The sequence below is a fragment of the Pimephales promelas genome, chromosome 14, assembly GCF_988280905.1.
Source record: "Pimephales promelas chromosome 14, fPimPro1.hap1.1, whole genome shotgun sequence".
Lineage (NCBI taxonomy): Eukaryota > Metazoa > Chordata > Actinopteri > Cypriniformes > Leuciscidae > Pimephales > Pimephales promelas.
Window position 1 is genome coordinate 4,302,314 of NC_142782.1, and position 24,612 is coordinate 4,326,925.

The window sequence follows — 24,612 nt, forward strand, 5'->3', positions numbered from 1 at the left end:
CCAATGGCTGCTTTGGTGCGCTCATTATTATTGTTGGCCATATGTATTAGGCTTATACTGACACCTAGTTATGTGAATGCACCATCACACACATATTTTCAGTTACCGATATGGTTGTCAGTATTTGCAGCCAGTTATGATGTTTATTTCATTAACGAAAGTGTACAGTACCGATTAATGTTCAGCCTATCTCAAAATGTATGCTCCCATGAGGCAACCCGCTCCATGGAAAATACATGATATGACTGTAATCTCATGTAAGTTAACATTTCTCTAAAGTACTATTCATTTCTTTGGGGATAAAACTTTTTAATGAGGAAAAAGTTACTTTTTTCCTTCTTAAAATATCATATGCTCCGCCCCCACTTCGACCAGAAGTTATTTGGGCATTGTAAGCTGCTTCTTATTAGGCAGTGATACTTATTTACATAATAAGCAAGTGAATGTGAGACATGTTTATGTTTTAAGCGTATATTGCCGCCACTAGATCTGGCTTACTCACCTCTAGGCCCACACAGAATCTGTACACTTTTTATCTTTCCATATTTCTGTACTAATTGTGGAGGGGAAATCAGTGGAATTCTGCCGATTGGATTTGAATATGGTAAAATATGTTTTGTACTGCACTAAAAGTACTGCACTTGTATTGGTAAATGAACGCATGTTTAAATTAGACAAAACATTTAATAAATGTCCACACACATCCCCAAAAGCTCACATTTACACTCCCTGAGCTTGGCATGTGCCCCGGAGCCTAAATCCGAATTTGGGAATGCACAGAAAATTAATAACGCATTCTATGGAGCCTCTAAAGGGACATAGGCTGTCTGCAGTAGTCGGTGACAATACAGTACTGTTTGTACTGACAAATATTATAATTAAATGATGTATAACGTCACATCTAAAATGTACAAAAAAAAATTTATAAATAAAAAAGCGTCCTGTGAAATCCGATCCCTACGATCCTCTTGTTTGTTAACATTCTTAATTCGGAAGCAGGCTTGAATTACTTTGAAATTGACGCCATCCTTTATATTTGCATCTGAGTAGAGCTTGCGGTTATGGTAAGGGGCGGGACATTACCGAAACACGTGCTGCCAATCACAGCACATTTTGTATTTTGGAAGGAGGGGCTTCATCGAAACCGCAACGAAGCGGCGCCTTCGGCCCAGACTAGGGAGAGTGGAGCTGTAATAATGTAAAAAATGTGAAAAAACCCAAAAACAAAGTCAAGACTTCGTAAAAGGGCATAATAGGACCCCTTTAAGATCTTCCAGGGTTAAGTGTCTTTAAGGGGACAGTGGTGATGACTCAAACATTTTATGGGTTTAGACCTACAACCTTTGGTTATCCATCCAAATGATTAGAGACTATTTCAATCCACCCTCAGAGATTGTTCTTAAGTTGACCCAGAGTTTACCGCAGCGCTGATGGCGTGAGAAGCTTAAAAACAGCAAGACTAGAACAATGAGTCTTAAGGTGCAGTCACTTTTACTGTTGTGTGCAAATTTTCACAGCAAAATAATCAATGTAATTTTGCATGAGGGTTAGGCCAAATGATTTTGGAATGGGTTCAAGTTGTACACCCAATGTACTGTTGAAATCTGCTTGGTTTGAAAATGACTTTGGTGTGAGCTGTGCTTCATACATTGAACCTTGAACCATTGAACCTTTTTTAGCCCGCCACGTTTCACCAACATTTCGCAAATATGACTGGATATATTTCAAATACCTGTACAATCCTTCTCCCTCCAAATAACTCTTTTTGTTTGTCTTCCCAATAGTCGTCCATAAGTAGCAAAGTTGGCTAATGTTTATGTACAACTTTCTCTGTTTTGTACATCTCAAAAATGAACCATAGACCAACTTCATTTCTGCCTTGCAACACCTTCTAACCCGTGTTTATTTTCAACTTTTGGCCGAGAAAAATAGTTGCGTCTCTGACTTTGGCAGAAGTACGTTCTGTCTTCCCTCCAGCAGATTGGGTATGAGTAAGTTTTTCTCACAGCAGACCCCACGCCCTTCCACACTCAGCGTGCACATGCATCTTCAAATGAGTCCCATCTCTGCGTTGCTATCTTCTGTTTCCTGCTGACACTGATCGTTGTCTTTTTTCCCTCTCATTTCCCCACATTGGAGTCAGTCCTTTCTTTTGAAAGTGGTTAAGAGCCCTTAAGCGATACACTCAGCACTGGCTGCATGTCAGAAGAGTAGTGCTCATCTTCTCCGGTCTATCGCCTACAACCTCCGCCCTGGAAACTGGGTCCTTCACGTGACTACAAACATTCGCCAACATTCCCAATGCATTGAGCTCTATGGGGTGAAAAGGCACTGCTCCCAGCGTCAAGAGTTATAACATGTTGCACAATTTCTACTTTGACCCATTCTGCTGACCATTCAGAGCTCAGCTATTGACTATTTTCAGACTATTACTGTACAACATTGAAGGCTAATTATGACTTTTAGGGGAAATACACTGTTTTTTTTTTAATGCATCACACTTTTAATCTGTCCTAAGATATGTTAGCCAATGCATTAGCATGTCTTGTCAATCATTCAGATGTTTTGGTGTGTTCTTTATGAGAATCTTGAAAGGGTTAGTTTACCAAATCTAAACCCACACAACTTACTTCTGTGCCAAAAAATAAATAAATCACTGGTTCAGAGTGACCAATAATCTACATATTTACATTTATTCATTTAGCTGACGCTTTTATCCAAAGCGACTTACAATTGCTATATATGTCAGAGGTCGCATGCCTCTAGAGCAACTAGGGGTTAAGTGTCTTGCTCAGGGACACATTGGTGTCTTACAGTGGATTCCAAACCCTGATCTCTCAAAAGCATATGTTATATCCACTACGCCATCATCACCCCTATCTACAAAAAATACTGTATCATCATATAAATCAGCATAAAATAGTTATTCTGACGTTTTCTCTGTTTTCCAAGTCCAGTGAAATTATATTGCAGCTTTGTGTGAGAACAGAATGAAATTGAAGTCTTTATTCTTCCAGCTGTTAATTCCACAATCAATGCAACCAGGTCATTTTAATAAACTGGCTGATCGATACTTACAAATTAGACTGATTTGTTTATGATTAATTCAGTGACTACGTTTACATGCATATGCAGCCAATTTTCTGGTTATAGTCGGGTTAAGGTCACTATTCGGGTTTCTGAAACATTAGGAATAACCCGTTTACATGCGTGTGTAGAGAGAGTTTCTCCTGTATACATGGAATCGTAATATCCCGAAGTAAACGGCGACGCGCGTTTAGCGTCTAAACGTACGGACAAACTTAAGACGCAATTTGACAACAACAACAACAGCAGCAGCACGCGGATAATGAATAGTTTGGGGCAGATAGCGATCGCCTTTGTTTGCGCTTTGAAGCTGGTAACGTTACTGAGCTCGCTCCAAAAGTATGCTGTGCTGTGTCTCGCCATGTTTATTTCCGGTATACTGCGTGCGGATTGTTGTATGCGCCAATAAGTTTCTCTACTCAAAAGACCAAGATTTCTTGCTAATAGAACATGCGCAGAACACAAATCACTATGGGGATATGCCGATAAGCGTTACATGTCCAAAAATTCGGGTTAGAAAAGGGGTACCCCAGGTATAATATTTAAAATCCGGGATATGAGCATATTCAGGTTTTTGCCGATGTTTACATGGCCGTTCGTGACCGGGTTATTGCTAATATCCCGGTTTTGAACGGGTTATTGGCTGCATGTAAACGTAGTCACTGATACAGTTTTCTAGTTTTATTCAGGGTTCTCGTGTTAACAGCTCACTTTGAAAGGAATAATCACATAAATTTCAGTCTCGACTATCATGCGACTTCAGACTTGCAACACCGATAGATGAACAAAATAAGGTTTTAGGAACACAAAAGGTACAAAAAAAATCATAAAATCCATCCATCTCATAGACTGTAAAAAAATATGGACAAAGCGTCTGTGACGTCACCCATAGACTTTCTGAAGAACAGTTCTGAGGCTGTTTATGGGGGGTATGGGCGGCGCCATCTTGGAAAATCTTTGGAAATCCAAAATACAAATGTTCAGAAAGGATACAGAGGTGGTATGATGTGTTGTGTCAGATCACGGCCGAGACGTCAAATTCCACTCGGCGCAGCCCGTTATCAGCTCTCAATCAAAGTTAACCGCCCTTATTTGTCATACATTTTATATCTAAATATGATCTAAACTAACGAGTTGAAGCCCCTCATATCGAAAAATACAATAAAAGTCCATGGGACCAAAACGTAAACATGAATTTATGCTGTGAAAACGGACATTTTAACATCAAGTCTATTGAGATTTGCTCCCTTTTGGGAGCTCCCTCTAGCGGATTTTCGATGTATCGCAGTTTTTCGCACTTCCGGGTAGGCTTAATTTTTCAGATTAGAATGTTGCCGCTTGATCCCATTTTCATAATACAAATGTATTCTTTTGTTGTCCTGATGATCTTTACAGTAATTTACTTCTTATTTTTTGAATGCGGTTGCCGTCAGCTGATAATCAAAGCCAGCAATAGTTGATCAGTCGAAACCCCCGCCAGTGTAGAACACGCCACGAGTGCCTCTAGCTGTAATGCAATCCGCAGCTCGGCAGGTCTCAGAAATAGCAGATTGAAGCCTGATGCAAATATCCTTGCTCTCCGCGCTGACCCCTCTGTCAGATTCACCAAAGCCAAATGCTTTCTACAGCGCTCTCCTCTTCGCCTGAGCACCGTTTTCTCATACTCTACTGTATGGGCACTTGGCAGGCGAACGGCGCTCCATCCGTGGGCGACGAGAGATGTTAGCACAGCTGATTTTTCAGCTCTGCATTTTGCAGTGTGCTGGTGTGTGAATTTCCCTCCTTAGGATGCTTGAATGGTTAATAAGACTCCCATGAATCACATAGCAAACCTGCAAAAACTCCCCCTGTTCTTCAGATTGAGAGGTTCTGTCACGGTAGCCAAGCAAATCATATTTGGGTTATATAAAGATAACTAAGCCGTTGTCTTAGCTCTCGGTCGAGGGTAAGATGGATTGCCCCGGGGTGGATACAAATAGGCAGGGAAATGTTGAGATGTTATGATGAAGTGTAGCTTCATTTTAGGCCTTCACTGGGTATTTTTAAGTCGTGTTTTAGCAGCTTTAAGGCTCTAGAGACTTTAATGTTTAATAACTAGCAGCCATAATGGTGAGGAGGAATATTGATTTTTCCAGGGTTTGTATGCATTGTATGTATTTTTGGGTGTTATGTATTGTGTGTGCGGTTGATCTCTGGCCCCTGATTCACACACACACACTCTCTCACTGGAGTGTTTTCCTCAGGCTGTTCTCTCATCATATGGATATACTTCCCCATCATTCCCACCATCTACTGTATCTCTCCATTCCAATGCTGTGTACTTTTGGCTTTATATACCTTTGTATGTAATGTTTTATCTGTATTTGGTTGTTTCTTCATCTACAGGGCAACTCATAAAGACAGAGGCTGATCTTTATTAAAACTGATAATTTTTTTAGGTATTATTAATACGAAGGTTACAGTAAAAAGACAAGCTTTTATTTAAATGCCTGAAAATCTATTAAAGTATGCATTTAAATTTATTGCGCTAAAATAATTGATGTTTTTTACACAGATAATGAATGTCCTAGGGTTATTGTCGTTTCCACCACACAAAGCAATTCTGTTGTTTAATAAAATGTTTTAAAATTTAAAAAGCTTTCCTACTGGAGACAACAGTGTCAGTGAAGAGCATGTTTGAGATGAAATATTGGATATAGAAAATAAAAAAGGAAATGTATATCACTGAATTTATTTGTTTGTTTGTTTAGCCCTCTGGGGTTCTTCGGGTCAATAATGACTCGAAGCATTTAAATAAAAAAAAATGTTAAAAATCGTAGCTTCATCGGAATGGTCCGAAACTTGGTGACTTTAATGGTACTTGGTATATGAACACCCAAAAAAATTGGGGACAGGATTTGTGGTCGTAAAAAAAATAGTCACACTCAGGACCTTCGTGTCAAAAATGTCCCGCATAGGAAATGAATGGGAAATTGGCAAAAATGTGAAAATACTGAGTTTTATTTTTGTGCGTACAATCTACAAATCAGCAACGATCTTGAAAAAAAGCACACAACAGTGAAGGGGTGAATCTATAAAACATCAAGAGTGCAAAACAGACGCATCCACACACACACACACACAAACACACCAAAAAATTCAGATTATACATGCGTTTTGCATTTTTAAAAAGCTCAGTTTGTCCATGGCATCCATCTAATTTCACAAATTGCTTTTATGAGGCCTAGGCTTGACTCCAAAATGAAATACAGCTTTAAAAAAATAAAAAAATTTAAATATTTTTTTTTCTATTATATTTAATGGGGGAAAATTTGGTCATAATTATTGCATTAATACTAATTATAATTTTTTTTATTTTTGAAATTTTCTCAAAACACCAAAAAAGAAAAAAAAAATATTATAAAAAAAACAAGTAAAAAAAAAATTATGATTTTCTTTTTTTAAATATGAATCCCGCCCTTTGGGTCAATTTTGACCCGAAGTTCCCGAGTGTGACTGTTAAACGAAGAACCCCAGAGGGTTAGACAAATTTAGGGTTTATGGTTTGTTTAGGGTTTATGTTAAGACATAAACATGTATTAAAGTAAATTAATTTATTCTTTCCCTTTAGGGTTAATGTACAACTAACAATACGTTTACAATGATTTATGTCAAGACCAAAATTCATTTAATTATTTGTTTGTTTTGTTAGGTTTAGGGTTGATTCACAAATACAACTAACCACAATTATACAACCTTAAACATGTATTAAGAAACTAAATTGGGTCAGTTATAGTTAGGTCTAAGGTTAATGAACAGCTACAACTAACCCTCAGTTTAAGATCAGAAAGATGTATTAAGAAAGTGAATTGAGTCTATTTATTTTTTCCTAGCTCGTCTTTAATGAATCATCGTGTTCTTGGGTCGAGGTTTATTTGCTCTCAGTGACTGACTCAGCTCTCAATAGCGAGTGAGTTGTTGATTATCTCCATAAGCCACAAGCCTCTGATGGGCCTGTCAGCTTGTGCTCTGGTTTACCGTTCCCTGTTTGCTCTCTCCTTGCATTGTTTGCCAGGTTAGGTTAGCATTCTGTCAGCCAACCACATCCTATTGACATCTCAGATCTGCTATGTAAATGATGTTTTGCGAGTTTAAGATTTTAATTGTGTGGTGACTTTTAAGACTTTGTTGGTTTGGGGCTCGAGGCGGCGATGCGACGTTCGTTTACACCCATTTAACTCAAACACCCCCCCTTCCATCCTCTCCTCTTCCTCCCCCTCCTCTTCAGCCCTGACACCACATGGATGGAGGAACGAGGGGAATATAAACTGTTATTGTTAAAAATGTTTGTTTGCAGAGAACTTTCATCTTGTTCGGCGGCCCACCCTTCTCAGCGTTTTCGACTGCAGTCGGGGCTGTGCTTTCATGTGCCGTCCCTCGACGATTCCTGCCTTTTGTATTCACTGCTCGATTAATATTCACGTCTTTTTCGCTGCTTTCCTCGGGCCAGGAGCACAATAAAGAAACAACGTCACAAACTTTTCCTCCATACTTCTCATTTGAGCAGCGCTTCGCGTTGATAGGGAAGGGGCGTCAGCTGTTGATCTTCTAAACGTGGGGGTCATGTCATATCCTGTTGCCAATTAGCTTCACTGAGAAGTTTTTGGCATGTCGGTTCATTTATTTTGTGATGTTCGACCGTAATGATCAATGTAATTTATTTTGATGGTTGTCATTCAGCTATTAGCGATTCATCTTTTTCAGCTAATGTGTTTGTTTTTTCTGTTTTTGCAGGTCAATCAGATTCAGAAGACTGTGATCGACCCTTTGAAAAAGTGAGTGCTCGTTTTGCTTTTTATCGAAACATTTTCGGTTCTGTTCCAGAAACTAGTACACTGGCTTTTTAGCCTGCAGATTAAAGCGATGCTCCACCAAAAAATGCTAATTCTCTCATCATGAGACTTTTATATGAGACTTTCTTCTTCTGATCAACACAAAGATTTTTAGAAAAATAATCCTTCTCTGTGAGCCCATTTAATGCAAGTGAATAGGTGAACTGAATGTTGAATCTCATACAACCTTGATGGTAATCCATAAACCTCCAGTGGATGAATCAACAAAAGATCAACAACAACAAAATTATATTTTACACTTATTGAACTATAAACCATTGCCGGGTGCACATCCACATTCATTACACTTGACATAAATAGTGGTCGACCTGTATAGATTTTTTTTGTTGCCCGTTGGCACGACTTTTATCAAACAAACAGCAAACCTTATCAACGATGGTGATGATTAAAAAATGGCCTTGGCGATATATCGGTTGACATTTAAGCGGAAGTGCAGAGGACGTCGCTTCAAGATGCATTTGTCAAGCTTTTAATTCTTTATTTTTGCTTTTTAGAGCATGGCATAGTTAGCTTAGTGACATGAGAATTCAATTCTGAGTTACACTGAGTCTTGCGATGCGATACACTTCCAGCAACAAGCAATTTGTCTGTCCACACCAGATGCAACACGACTGTGAGATCCGACAAAATCAATCAAAAATCACAACCAATCAGAAGAGCGTATGGGCGAATCTCAATGCATTAGCAAGCAAATGGATAAGTACACAATGAAATTCAGAAATATTACATTATTTTAACATTGTTAATAAATACAGAGTGACAGATACAATCCTTGTCATGGAATACCCTTGAGTTCACAGTTTGAACTTTCTGGTTTCCTTTCTTTTATTTGTGAGATCTGAGGTAAATTTCCCATTGTCATTTTCAGTATGGTTATAAAGTGCACATAACATGATATACAAACTCAGACTGCATTTTTCTAACATTAAAACAGCCCATAATCAATACCTGAGATTATTACTGTACCTGCGTTTCCATTACCCTTCAAATTGCGCAAATTGAAATTGTGAAATGAAAATACGCTCAATGGAAACACGTCCATTTCGCAAAAACTCCTGTTTATCGCAAAAAAAAAGTTTTTATGCTCGCATGAGGAGTTTTTTCAGGCAATTCGAAAAAGGAATATTTCGCAAAACTGCAATGGAAACGGGTTTTGCGCATTTACAGTCACCTGACCTAGAAGACAAGCGGATTATCATCATTATTATATCATTTATTAGGAACAAAGCAATTCGTCACATTTCATTCATAATACAGGTTGGACCTGTATAATAATAATACAGGGCTAAGATTATTACAAATACACACAAGATTTTGACACATATCCAAGTGTGTGTGCTGGGAGGGAGGCTGCCATCCAGTGCGCTGCACACTCCGCACACACTCCGTGAACACTTGCATTGTCCTATCAACAGTGGAAACAACTTAAAATACTCTATCATTTCTGGTCATACAGAAAATAGTGATACATTTTTTCGCAACTACTTAATAACAAAAACAAGATAACATTGTGCTTTTGTAAAATAAAATAAAACAATCAGGCGCATTTTCATGAAACCAAATATAGCCTTTATAGACTAAAGCTTTAAATGTCCACTTTAAAATGAACAAATTCGAATCGAAAGCTAAAACCTTCTGATTATGTAATCCGCATTTCTCTCAAAAGGTGCATCCGGAGATGGAGATATGTTTTTAGCCGACACTGATTTAGGAAAACATTACTTTATTAATAAACAATTAAAATACCTTGTTATTTTTGTCAGACACATTTATATAGCCTAGTATGGCTCTTCTCATTCAGATGTGGGAAAAATATAATTTCCAGGTTCTAATTTGGTAAATGGACTGCATTTATATAGCGCTTTTATTGACCCAATGGCCATCAAAGTGCTTTACATTTGCCTCTCATTCACCCATACATACACTCATTCACCAACGAGTGACACCGACGGTGGTGTCAACCATACAAGGCGCCATCCAGCTCGTCGGGAGCAGCTGGGGTTAGGTGTCTTGCTCATGGACACCTCGACACTTGGTCAGGTAGAACCGGGGATTGAACCACCAACCTTTCGGTTTGTAGATAACCTACATGAAACACTGAGCCACTGCCGCCCTAATTTGGCCTTAGAAAACCAGTAAAATCTACATTGATTTTCCATATTAATTTGTGAATATTTTAAATGTCTAATAAAGGGGTAAAAAGTCTATATATTTATATATATATATATATATATATATTTATATATAAAAAGATACATATCGTTATCGTTTTAAAAATACAACAACCATTAATTTTTTCGTTTTGCAAATTACAGGTTAAATAAAGGAAAACGAATACAAGTACACTGACCGTTTGGACATTATACGAGACAGAGTTCTTTATTAAATTTATTAAAGAAACGATAATTACAGGAATAGCCTACTGGACTCTAAACCTCAAAGAAATGCCACAATCAAGACCTCGAAGCAGAAATAAGGGAGAAACTCCCAGGAACTCAGTGTCTCTCCCTGGCATTAATGCTTGGATAACACACCACGTCTCCTTCCATTAATAATAATTAGGCTATTAATGTCTGTGCGGTGGCTGTGATATAGGCTATAAACCAACCAACGGCTGTTGCCATGATTTTTGGAATGACTTATCGCGAGAGGAAAAAGAGACGTTTTAGTCGCATACCATGGGTTAATGGCAACACTGTCATTTCGCAATAGTTTTTTATCGACATGTAGAAAATATCGTCAAAGTGTTGCGCAAATCTGTAATGGAAACGCGCCTACTGTCATAGTTTGTTGTTGTTGCAGCCGTGGCATCAGACAAATGGAAACTGTTTCTAAGGGTGTGTTCACATTTGGCAGGTTTGAACTCTGGCGTGATTGCTCTGTTAGTGTGATTCATTTTAATTAGTGTGAACGCTGCGATCCGAACCCTGGTCCACACCAAACAAGCAGAACGAGAATCAGAGCCGTCGCAAGGGCTCTGCGAACTGTGCAACCACACAGGGCCTCGCGCCACTAGGGGGCCTCGCAATAATGCCTAAAGGCCAATTTATACTTCTGCGTAGGGTGCGCGCAGTAAGTACGGCGTAGCATACGCACAGACGCGTACCATACCGCCGATCTCTACCGCATACCTTCGCCGTAGCCTGACCCGCACCTCCTCAAAAATTTAACTATACGTCGCGACGATGCGAACCGCAAGATCTGTGATTGGTCGGCTTGGTAGCATCGCATTTCCTCCTACGCATTTCCGCATGTACCACCTCCTCCGACGTCTTCTCTCATTTCTGCCTTTTAGTTTTAGTAATTTCACTAAAATTAACTGTTTTTCCACCTCAATAAGCACCAAGTCCAACATGATCCGCTCTCTTTCAGTCGCCATTGCTTGTAGTAACCTAGCTGTGAGGAATCTAAACACAGTGGAACATAAAAACCCTCTAGCGTTTCGGAGCAGTACTGCAAAGCAACCAAGACCTGAACGCAGAAGTATACATGCTCACGACGGCGTCGCCTACGTGCGTAGCCTATGCAGTACACTACGGCGTCCCCTCAATGCAGAAGTATAAATTGGCCTTAACCCTTCGGAGTCTTGGGCTATTTTGGCCCTTTTTGAGTACTTTTTTATTTTTTAATTTTGCAACATAAACAAATGTTTATCATACCAATTTTCACCTACAGTATATGACCAGACAGTTAGTTTATCACTTTGACGTACTGTATCAACATACTGGACCCAAAATCACACAAAAAAACACAAAATCCGAATAGAAATATTATAGCTTTTCTACTACAAAAAACACAAACATGCTCAATGAAGCATTTTAAAAGGTTTAAAATGTGAACACAAGTTGTAAATGTCAAAATATACAGGTAAAATTCAGATTTAATCAAGCTATATACAAAAAAAAAAATATGATTTACAAAAAAGCCAGTGTAGCTATAGGCTTTTTTTTTCTTTTTTTTTTTTTCTTTTTAGCTTTGCCACTTTTTTAAAAAAAATTGTACACACCAATATACAGAGAGCTATATTTAAGGCCTTGCATTCCCAGAGTATGAAGGTTCCCAAATAGTGCAAATACAACATAAAAAAGGTACAATTGAGATAAAATGAAACTATATACAGCAAAAAGCAACTGTGGCAATAGGCGTTTTTTCTTTTCTTTTTTGCTTAGAAACTACAAAACACTTCATGTACAATTACACAGCTAGCGAAATTACAGGGCTTTCATGGGGTTCCTCAATAGTGCAAATATACCACATAAAAGGTAAAATGAACACAAAAATTTGTTGTTGTTTTTTTTATCTGTGCCACTCCTCAAAACAGTTTATCTAATCTACTCCTAAACTACCCAAACTACTCCTAAACTATCTACACTACTCCTAAACTACTCTCAAAATCTACTCAAACTAGCAATATTCTCTCTCTCTCTCTCTCTCTCTCTCTCTTTATATATATATATATATAGGCTACTCAGGGAGACCAAAGAACAGGCCTACAGAGAAGGAAAATTAGATGAATACAGGCTGGCCAGACAAAAGTTAAATAAAGCCATCAGGAAAGCAAAAAGTGCCTATAAAATGAATATGGAGGAACAATTTGGCATTAATGACTCCTCTTCAGCTTGGAGGTCGCTGAAGAATTTGACAGGCTACAAAAATAAAAAACAACTAGTCACTCCATCCACTAAACTGGCCAATGAATTTAATGTTTTTTATACAAGATTTGAGAAAAATCTGTGCCCTCATTTTTTTCCTCCCGGGGGTGTCGCATTTAGAGAGGGGGAGAACATTGCCCCTCAGGATCAAGCTGACATTGACATTGTCATTGAGGAGAAGGACGTGTATCGGCTATTTCGCCGACAAAATGTAAAGAAAGCGAGTGGCCCTGATGGGATTTCATCTGCCACCCTGAAGCACTGCGCAAGTCAGCTAGCCCCAGTTTTTACGGACATTTTTAATCAATCAATTGTTTTATGCAGGGTTCCCAGTTGTTTTAAGTCATCAATTATTATCCCAGTGCCGAAGAAAAACAAAGCTGTGGACCTTAACGACTACAGACCGGTGGCCCTTACATCAGTGGTCATGAAATGTCTGGAAAGGCTGGTTCTGTCACATCTAAAACCTATCACAGCTCCTTATCTTGATCAACTTCAGTTCGCTTACAGGGCAAACCGCTCGGTAGATGATGCGGTCAATTTAGGACTGCATTATGCTCTGGACCATCTTGACTCTCCTGGCTCTTACGTAAGGATGTTGTTTGTGGATTTCAGGGCAGCTTTCAACACTATTCTACCTGAGCGACTGGGGGAGAAGCTGTCACTGATGGGGGTGGGATCCTCTATTTGTCGCTGGATTATGGATTTTTTTAGTGACCGACAACAGTATGTGCGGCTTGGCCAGCACATGTCTGATCCTCAGACCACTAACATTGGAGCACCGCAGGGGTGCGTGCTGTCACCATTTCTCTACTCACTATACACCAATGATTGCACTTCCAACAATGGCTCCATCAAGCTGATTAAATTTGCAGATGATACCACATTAGTCGGCCTTATTAAGGGAAATGACGAGTCTGCTTACAGGCAGGAAGTGTCAAAATTGGTTGCATGGTGTGATGAGAACAACTTGGAGCTTAATCAGCAAAAGACTGTGGAAATGGTGATAGATTTTCGTAGGGCACCCGCCTCCCTTCCACCTCTAACTATCAAGAGCTCTGTTGTGAAGAGGGTGGAGTCAACTACATTTTTAGGCACTGTTATCACAAATGACTTCAAATGGGAGGAAAATAGTTCCTCCATTCTTAAGAGAGCTCATAGTGGAATGTTTTTTCTGAGACAGTTAAATAAACTGAACGTTTCCAGCTCTGTTCGGACTAGATTTTACAGGGCCACTGTGGAAAGCCTTCTTTCAGCATCCATTACTGTCTGGTTTGCATCGGCATCAGCCCAGGCGAAGGTCAGACTACAGCGTATTGTGCGCACAGCTGAGAGGCTGACTGGACAGAGGCAGCTGTCACTTAACGACTTATATGAGGCCAGAGTTAGAAAGAGGGCAGCTAAAATTGCTGCTGATCAGTCTCATCCAGCAAGTGACATTTTTAGGCTGCTTCCTTCAGGGAGAAGGTATAGAGCAGTGAGGACAAGGACCTCACGCCATTTAAATAGTTTTTTTCCAAGAGCCATTTCCCTTTTAAATAGCTGAATTAGCCCTTCTGACAATTTTATTATATTTATTATTATTATTATTATTATTTTGTGTGTGTGTGTGTGTGTGTGTGAGTTTGTGTGTAACTGATGGCCATATCAAATTCCTGTGCATCTGCTGATGCATTTGGCGAATAAAGTGATTCTGATTCTGATTCTGATATATATATATATAACGTACATGTCTCTCTACTCCGTAAATCTCCTGCCTTTCAATTTCGCGTCTTTGCTCAGTTGGCTCCTCCTTGACTCCGTAAAATGTGCAGCCTGAAGAGCAGAATCAGCAGATTCACACATTTTTCTCCGTTTTGTTTTATGACAAAAACCGCCAAAGTTATTAGAATAAATGCAATTGCATTCTTTTACGAACGCGTCAATATACGCGTATATTTTTTTAATATAAAGTTTAAATGATCATATCTCCGTTTTTACTTGGTCTATCAACACAAAACAAAAAGTAAAATAGAATTTCAAGTCAGCACTTTCGACAGAAGTGGACGGGAGCGCCCAACGTGACTTTGTTTTTATGCTTCAACGTCTTAAACTGGACATGTGACTTGATCACGCCGGCGTAATCGCCAACCCCGAAGGGTTAAGCGGGTTTTTCATAGGGCTGTAATCTCCCAGTCGATTTCCTGGTCAACACGTTCTGGATCAACCAAAATTCTGATTGGTCGTTTTTTCGACGTATTAATTTTATCAGGTGGAAAGCACTAATTTTTAACGGGGGTGTTTTCAGAGCACCCCTGTTTCACAGGTAACAGCCTGTCTTCAGAACACCCCCCCTTGTTTACACTTTTTTTGGATTAGACCAATTGAAGAAAGTACAAATGGCTACAAATGGCCATGACTTAAATCACCTAATAACGGTGAGCTAACTTGACTGTGTTAGGTCGCCCCGTTTGTTTTGAGGCTGTACGAATGGGCGTATAAGAATTGGCCTAAAACATTGAAATATGCCAATTAGTAAAAATCGTGTTTATAACTGCAGTGCAATTACGGTATTGTGCAACGGCGCTGTATTTGTTTTGACCCAGTCTTGCATTTCAAGTTTGCACAGGGCCTCGCACCCCACCTGCAACGGCACTGCCGAGAATCACCTTTTCAGGTGTGGTTCGATCGATGCAACATGAACATGACGATGTGACCCTAAAAAGGACTGAAAGCTCAAGAATATCTGGTTCTTCTCGTCATAGTTTTGATGCATACAACGAGCACATTTAGCCAAACTCACAGCATTGAGGTCACACTAAATTTATGTGTTTATATGGTTCCGGATGAATAGAACCAAGAGAACTGAATTGCAAGTGTGAACACACCCTAAAATAGAGAATCCCTTGTCACTCGTTGGACAGAAACTCTGATTAACATGGACAATGCGCTTTTATCGCATGCTGCAGCATCACCTCGCGTCTGGTGGACATGTGTTAAGTCTAATGAATAAAGCGTTCTGTATCAGGTGTGGAATTGCTGCCACGTGTGCTTTGCTTTGGGTAAGTATGGAGTAGACAGTGAGGATTTAGAGCAGAGCTGTTTTGTCCGTCATTGTTTCAATCTCTTTCTTATTCCATTGGAATGTCGAACATCAAATATTTTCCACATCTTCCACCGAACATCTGTCCTGGAATAGACTGTCGTTTGAATCACATTTGCATTGACTTTCCATATATATGCGTAATCTTAAGTTAGTTATGAATGCTGGCTGGAATTGTGTCATTATCTTTAAACACCTGGAATCAATTTGCGTGTCCTCGGTGGAAACAATCTGCGGTTGTTCTATTTCAGTCGGAACTGATATATGTTTATTGCATAAAACAACTACATCCAGGCTGCTGCAATTAATAAATATGTCGAAGGTGTGTTAATGACTCTCTTTCGGGTCGCCAGACTTCCTCTCAGCTGCGCGCATTAAAAGAGCCGAGCGTTATATGAGACATGGTCTGACGGCTGCAGGTCTGTCCTGAATGAAAGAGTGTGTCTGGAGGAAAGTTTATTTGGCTGTCCGCCCCTCCACTCCTCTCTCGCCCCCATGAGTGCTATTCCATGCCTCGTTCTCTCGTGGGAGGAGCCGGAACAGGAAGCAGGCCTTAACGAGAGACAAGGAAGAGGAGACACTCCTAACAAACGCCTCTGTGTGTGTGTGTGTGTGTGTTGAGGAAGTTCTTGCTCTACTTTCGTTCCTAAAGGATGTGCTGATTTTTGTTCAATTATGTAAGAAATAATTATTTGTTTTTTATTACTTGACCATTCACCACAAAGAGGGTTTGGTCTCCATCCACTCTGGTGAAAGCCGTACAGCTGTCGTGTGTGTGTGTGTGTGTCAAAAAAGTGAGACGAGTCATAGGAAGATGGATAGAAAGTACATTCTAGTGGGTGGGGGTGGGGGGGGGGGTGTTGTAAAGTGTACATGCAGTTGTGTGTGTGTGTGTGTGTGTGTGTGTTTGGTGGCAGGACGGAATGGTTCTCATTTCCGCTGGATGGTGGGTGTGTGGCGGACGTGTGTGTAGGCTCTTACCGTGGCCTCGAGCCCAGAAACACACACACACACTCATGTACACGCAAATACTATGAGCACAGAAGAGGCTTTAAACAGCAGAGCAGCATACACACTCTCACACATACACATGCAAACTTACAGCTGACCACTTCTAAATATGACTGCTTGGAGACATCTCGAGTGAATCTCACAAGATCATATTTCGCCTCAAAACCAAAAGAATCACGTTTACTTTCTAAAGTTTTCACGGCAGAAAGACACGTAAAACATGTCCCTTCAAGTCGTGGTTCACAATTATACTAAAAGGCCTTTTTACTTGCTAAAAAAGTATAATCTTTCAATCAGAAGACGGAAGGCATGGTGTAGATTGTGTGCAACAGGTTTTTCAGCAAAGTTTTGATTGATACAGTAATGATAAATATGAAACAGTAGGCTTTATAGACCTTATGTAGCCCCACCCCTTTTCAGTGCTGCGCTCGTTGTCTTTTGACTTCCGGTCTGTATTTTCACAGGGATCTTGCATAGGTATGAATGAACTGCTCATAAAAAATTTCCTGGTCGACATTTGTTAAGACATCTGCTTTACAATGCTTATGAGAAACATTACAATGCTCATGATAACTTTTGTTAACTCTACAATAAGTGAATCCACTTCACCAGCTAATTACTCCTCTACAGCAATGCCATAGAAATATACAGAGCGACCACGAAACCGGAAGTTCAAAGACAATATTCTAAAGATGACGGCACCCACGTTTCTCTGGTGCATAAGGTCTATAGGGAGTGATTTACAAATGCAGATTTTTTATTTAAATAGGTTTAAGTTATTTAATTATGTATCATCTTAGTTTTGTTGTTGTCAGTAATGTACATTGGGGTTTAACGTTACATCTTGTGTTTTTAGGTGAATGTTTATTGTACTATTTTCATGTTATGTGGTGTTGCATTTGTGTGTATGACACGACGGTGCACCTACATATGTTAAAGGAGTAATTTACTTCTAAAAAAACAATTTACTCACCCCCATGGCATCCAAGATGTCCACGTCTTTTTTTCTTCAGTCGAAAAGAAATTAAGGATTTTCTCCTTATAATGGACTTCAATGGGAACCAAATGGTTCAAGGTCCAAATGAGAGATTCAGTGCAGCTTTAAACGACACCAGACGATGAATAAGGGTCTTATCTAGGACCCCTCGAGTCATGACTCGAAAAAAGATTTGTTAATTTTGATGAACGAGTTCGAACAGGAGAGTCACGAACGCTCATCACAGAACAGAGCAAGGTGACCATTTGTGCTTATGAAACTTAAACTTTTTTATTTATTTTTGAAATGAGCGATCGTTTCGCTTGATAAGACCCTTATTCATCGCCTGGTGTCGTTTAAAGCCCTTTGAAGCTGCACTGAAACTCTCATTTGAACCGTTTGGTTCCCATTGAAGTCCATTATATGGAGAAAAATCCTGGAGTGTTTTCATCAAAAACCTTCATTTCTTTTCGACTGAAGAAAGAAAGACGTGGACATCTTGGATGACATTTGGGTGTAAATTATCAGCAATTTTTTTTAAAAAGTGAACTACTCCTTTAATATTTCTCTCAGCTTGTGGAAAAGCTACATGTGATGAACTTTTATTCATCATGTGGCTTTCTCTTTCCCACCTGTGTGTTTTGGTGGTTGTCAGTGTATTATAAAGGTAGAAAAAAAGAGATTTTACAACATGGACTCTTTCAAACTTAGAATGCATCCATATCAAGTGTGCTAGAAATCTCATGTTTAGCTTTAAACAAAACCGCATTCTTTTAGCCATCGCTACGTCTCGGTCTCGCCTCCAGTGGAATCCTTAAAACACACCGTCTTTGTTTTCTGCTGAGCCGTAACACATTTAATCAGCCATAAGCCAAGATACCATGAAAGACAAGATTCCATTAGTGCATGAATAGATGAGCGCTTCTTGTTTCTTTCTCGTTGTTCTCCCAGTGTTCATGGGAGGAAAGTATTTATAATGTGATCCTTCTGAAAAGCTGTTGAAACTCTAATGGCTTCAGACAGATGTCGGATCTCTTAATGTGATAACTCATTTCTAAACCAGGTGAGTGCGTTCCTCTCGCTGCGAGTGTGTGTTTTGTCTGCGCTAACAGAAGTCAGGAGCAGTTTTGAATTGCGCGAGTAGCACTCCATTATATCTGCTGGGCGATATGCATTAGGGGGAGGTTGTTTTGACTTGGTTCATTAAAGTCTTTGTCAAGACGAGATGGATTTTTTTTCTTCTGATATGTCTCATGGAGAGATAACTTGGTAATTGTGACGCTTGTCTTGGCAAACACCACTAACAATTGCTCATATATATGGGTTTACTTAAGTCAAAACAGTAAGTATTCTGCGTGGTTGCTGAACTTGTTCTGTAATGTTTGTGCTACAGCCATGGATGATACAGTACCTCAAATCTTACTTGCTGAGGAGAGACTTCTTTAAGTGATCGGACTTAAAGGGATAAATCACCACCAAATTTTATTTATCATATTATTATTTTTTTCTGGATATCAAAAAAGTTGGTATTTTGATGAATGTTTCATCTGTTTTGTCCATACAATGAAAGTCAATGTGGTCCAAAACCATTGATTTTCATTACGTAGACGAAAACGCACAGCATGACAGAACACTCACACACAACACAACACATTTAACATTTTGTAGCGAAAGCGACTTACAAATTAGGAGAACAATAGAAGCAATCAGACCAACAAGAGAAGAGGGCAACAGTATACAAGTGCTGTATCAAGTCTCTGTCTTAGCACAGTACACAGAAAAATGGATAGTAATCGAATATTGAAAAGGTAAGTGTTAGTATTAGTTGGTCAAGAACCATTTGAGAATGGCTAAAGACTCGAATTGACCTATGGCTAAGCCACGCCCTCAAATGCGATTAGCCAATCCTAATACACTCGGACATTCTCTGCTTCCACGTCCATTGAAATGCATTGCAGTTGGTCAGTTTTCATTCGGTTTTTTCTTGTCATTTTAAGTTTTAAATGGTCAACGGTGTGTATGGGGTACATGCAACTTCGACACTAGTTTCCCGAGAGGCTGGGCGACGGCCTGTGTTTTTTACCCTTTCCCAAACCACATTTTAACCGAGATAAGTGTCTGCTCTGGATTAAGTAATGCGATTAAGTTATGCGGTAGACCACAACACCAACTAAACGTGGATCAATTAAACAGGGATGTCTACATCTGTTCTGAGTTAAAGGGATAGTTCACTTTGAAATTAATTTTTGGTATGTTTTAGCTTACCTCAAGGGCATCCAAGATGTAGGTGTCTTTGTTTCCGCAGTATTTTTAATTTTGATATTTTTCAGTCAAACCGTTCTTGTCTGTCAGTCATACACTGGAGGCTAAGGGGGTCCACCAAAAAGCATACACAGAGAAGTCCAAATTAAACATGATTTAATGACTTGTAAATGTAAGTACACATTGATGGCTTAAGACACGAAACGAGCGGTTTGTGTGAGAAAACGAACAGTATTTATATCGTTTTTACCTTGTATAATCATAGCCATGACAAAATGATCTTACGGCACAGACGCTTCGGTCTGCGCATGCGCCGGAAGTGATCGCTTGCGCGCCGACGTCACTCTTTGTTTATACAGAGATTTCAGAAGTTTTACCTTTCACTAAACATTTAGATATACGGGAAACCTCAATGAAAGACGATTTCGGTATCAATGGACGTTTAGTACGTTTCGTCTACGTACAAAATATGTTTAGTAAAAGGAAAAACTTCCGAAATCTCTGTGTAAATATTGAGTGACGTCACACGCAAGCGATCACTTCCGGCGTAACATTGAACTGATTCAGTTCGGTTCAGTTGGACATTGCAAAACTGATTCAGATCACTGTGATTACACGAGGTAAAAACGATATAAATACTGTTCGTTTTCTCACAAAAAACGCTCGTTTCGTGTCTTAGGCCATCAAAGTGTACTTACATTTACAAGTCATTAAATCATGTTTAATTTTGACTTCTCTGTGCATGCTTTTTGAGGTGGACCCCCGTAGCCTCCAGTGTATGACTGATAGACAACAACGGTTTGACTGAAAAATATCAAAATTGAAAATACTGCGGAAACAAAGACACCTACATCTTGGATGCCCTTGAGGTAAGCTAAAACATACCAAAAATTAATTTCAAAGTGAACTATCCCTTTAAGTCAACCATGTATTTGAACATTATCTTTAAAATCTCTAAGGCTAGCATTAGAAAACGTTAACATTAGCTTCTAGCTACGTCGTACATGATGTCACTTAGCTTTATTAACGTATCTGTAAATAACCGAGATAACAAATGTTAACCATGTTGTGTTAATTTATTCATGTAAATACTGTCGCACCAAACGGTGATGGCAACGATATGCGGTTTATCACGTTTACACTGTGACATGTACATTTTTGCCTGAAGCTTTTCATCGAACTTCTCAACAATGAAATTAATATAACCCTCCAATGCATAGATGAGGCCCTTTAGGTGACTTCGAGATTATATATAATCTTTCTGTCTCCAAAAGTCACCAATTGCCTCATGTGAAATGTCTCCTACTGTGACAGCTGCCATAGCGCCTGTCCCCGAATGTTGACTGTGTGTTTGAGTGAGTGGAGGGGGCGTGGCTTAGCCATTGGCCAATTGAGAGAGGCAGGTCATTCCACCAGCTGGGAACAACACAAAACAACACACCAAACAGATAAGACATCCACTTCAAACAATACAATGCTCATGGTAACTTTCGTTAACTCTACACAAAGTTAATCCAAATCATAATTACCCTTCGACTAAATTTCTAAAGACGGCTACGCACTCGTTTCTCTGGCATTTAAGGTCTATATATGATGACAAAATTTTTCTGCTCTATCCTTTTATGATTTTCACCTTCCAAATAAGAAAAATGGGTGGAACAATCCAATTAAACTTACATTTGAAGGAGGAACCCGAGCCATAGCTGGATCCCAGAGTGCCATAGAGACTTGTGGGTGGGCTCTTTTGACTTGGGCCAGTATGTAACCACCCTAGCAAACACCCTTTGCTTTGTTAAATGCCAGTAGAGAGCACCCAGTCTGTTTACGGTCTCCCGTGATGCTTAAAAGAGACACAGGGCTGGTCAAAGACGTGGACCAGCTTCCAATTCTGATTTATAGAAATAGAAAAACTATATTAAAGGCATTCTCAGGCATGACACAGCACCCAGCATTCAGATAACACCCTACAGCACAGTGAACTTGTTAAACTCCTGCGCAGACGTACTGTCACACTGTCCCGCTGACCGGAGCACGGTCATCCCGTCCAGACTCTGGTTTGGCTTGTGTGTGTATGTGATGTTATTTCTGCCATTCTCTGTCAAGCGGCCACCACACCCGCAGCCAGACTAGACGGGTGTTAAATTATACAGCCGACCAGCGAGGTGGAGCGCAAGTGTGTGTGCAGTCACGCGGATCTTCATTGAAACATCAAGAGAGTGTTTAGACAGGACGGGCGCGTGACCTTGTGTTTAGCTTGTGCCGAGTCAGACGGGCCGTCCTCTAGCCAGTCTGAACCGTTAGTCTAGATTACAGCGAGTGTTTTTAGATTGCTTCGCTCCAAGAACACGTCCCGTAAACCGTCATTATAGACAGAGCAGGCCTGCTCTAAACATGCAGATTCCACATAACAGTTATTTTACTAATATTGTGTGTGTGGACATGCTTAAATAGATGTTTGTGTGTATTTGAAAGTATTAAAATGGAAGGAATCATTACCCCAAAATTGAAAATTTGTCAAGATTATTAGTGATTACAGACTTAAAGGGATACTCCACTTTTTTGGAAATAGGCTCATTTTATCACTCCCTCAGAGTTAAACTGTTGAGTTTTACCGTTTTCAAATCCATTTAGCTGATTTTTTGATATTTAGAAGAATATCAGTAATCAGACAGTTTCTGGTCTCATTGACTTCTATAGTAGGAAAAAAATATACTATGGAAGTCAATGAGACCAGAAACGGTCTGGTTACGGATATTCTTCCAAATATCAAAAAATCAGCTGAATACATTCAAAAACGGTAAAACCCAACTGTTTAACTCTGGTGGAGTGGTAAAATGAGCCTATTTCCAAAAAATTCCCTTTAAAGGGTTAGTTGTCCCAAAAATAAAAATTCTTCAATTAACTTTAACAATTACCCGCCAGCGCTTTTTAAAATAGTTGCCGCGTTTTTGATCATTTTCACAGTTATCATGGCACCCAACGTATTTTGTTGTATGAATATCTGAACATGGTTTTATTCTAGCTTCATGCACTCGTATTTTATCAACACTTGAATGTTGGAAAGTTTAATTAAAAAAAGCAATATTTTAAACAAAAAGCTGAGAAAATCACGTTTTTGTCAAAGACTACATCCAGATCAGATTCAGATTGATGATCAAAACACATGGAGTAGATCGAGTCCATCAACACCCCTAAATCCTCACAGTCCTGCAGCTCGTCCTGGGTCGACATTATTAGGCAGTTCTGATTTATATGCGGTTTAATGTTGATGATCATGTTATTTTATATTTGCATGAGATTACATATGCTATCGCTTGTTTTTTTGCTTGTTCTTTGCTTGTGTTTTGGGAGGAGATTCCTCTTTCAGAAGATGTGTGATAGCACTTGAACAAACCTCTTGCTGAAGCTCAAACATGACTAACTCCAGAATGAACCTCATTGGTTCTCACACATCGAGGGAACATACTTCAGCTTCTCTTTACCAAAACTGATGATCTGGTCAACATATAAAGCGATCGAGTCTCTTCAGAAAATTTTGAATAAACTGCTCGATTCCTATAGATTAGTTTTACAATCTCTTTAGAGAAAGCTCTTAGATTTTGTTAAAATATCTTCATTTGTGTTCCAAAGATAAACGAGTCTTATGGGTTTGGAAACATGTGAAGTTGAGAAATTATGAATGGGTGAATTAATCCTTTACATTTTAATCATATAAATGATTCCTTTTAATTTAAAAAAAAATTTTTACCACACCTACTGTACCAATGATGTCATTTAAGGAAATACTGCAATACTTGCAATACTGATATGTCAAGAGGATTTATCCTCATATAAAAATATTAATACCAAATGGTTTAATGGCACAGCTAAATGTGGTTTATTTTAATGGGTTTATGTGAAGATTGTTTTAAGTTTGATTAAATTAAATGTTAGAATAATATTGAGCCTATTAAAAATCGTTAAATAACTAATTTCATACCCTGAAATTTAGGAAAAAAATTTAATCCAATTGAATTAGAGACATCAGATTCAGTATTGACATTGGTGATGCTGGCCTTCATTCATAATAATAACAAAAAATATCATTAAAACATTATTTATGTTTATTCTACATTTATTTGGAAATTTAGTGTAAAAATATATATTTATAAATTAAAATTTCATAAAATTAAAAAAGTTAAGACAGAATGATGAAAACTTGATTGAATGGAAGTACTTTGAGTAATCTTTAAATCTAATTCTGATATACTGTATGTATATATATATATATATATGTATTTTACATGTAACGTATTTTACATGTTTTTTTTTCTGTTTTGGTGCTGTCTCTACCTCCAGTGGGTGTTTAAAAAAAGCTTTATTTATATATATATATATATATATATATATATATATATATATATATATATATATAAATGGTCACTATAATCACAATAAATCTATTTTAGATAGATTTTGCCATTTTAAGTTAGTATTATGTTTCATGATGTATAATCCAGTTGTCGCACTTCACCTTCGTGTCAAGAAGAGAGATAGAAGAGAGTGATTGGGCCAAGGTGGTGTTTTATAAATAGAGAGTGAGCGTGGGTTGCGGGGCTGGGTCCTATGACGTTTCTGCAGGGATATTGTGCCGCTCCCTTCTTTACTTCC

The 24,612-nt window shown here is 38.9% G+C and overlaps 1 protein-coding gene across 1 annotated transcript in view; it reads left to right on the top strand.

Moving 5' to 3' along the window:
• The window catches only part of bin3 (bridging integrator 3), a 75,982-nt gene that overhangs the window by 28,171 nt on the left and 23,199 nt on the right, over positions 1-24,612 (top strand). The window contains exon 6 of the mRNA XM_039674602.2: positions 7,861-7,901. Within this exon, the coding sequence (XP_039530536.1) occupies positions 7,861-7,901 (41 nt within the window). The remainder of the gene's footprint in view (positions 1-7,860; positions 7,902-24,612) is intronic.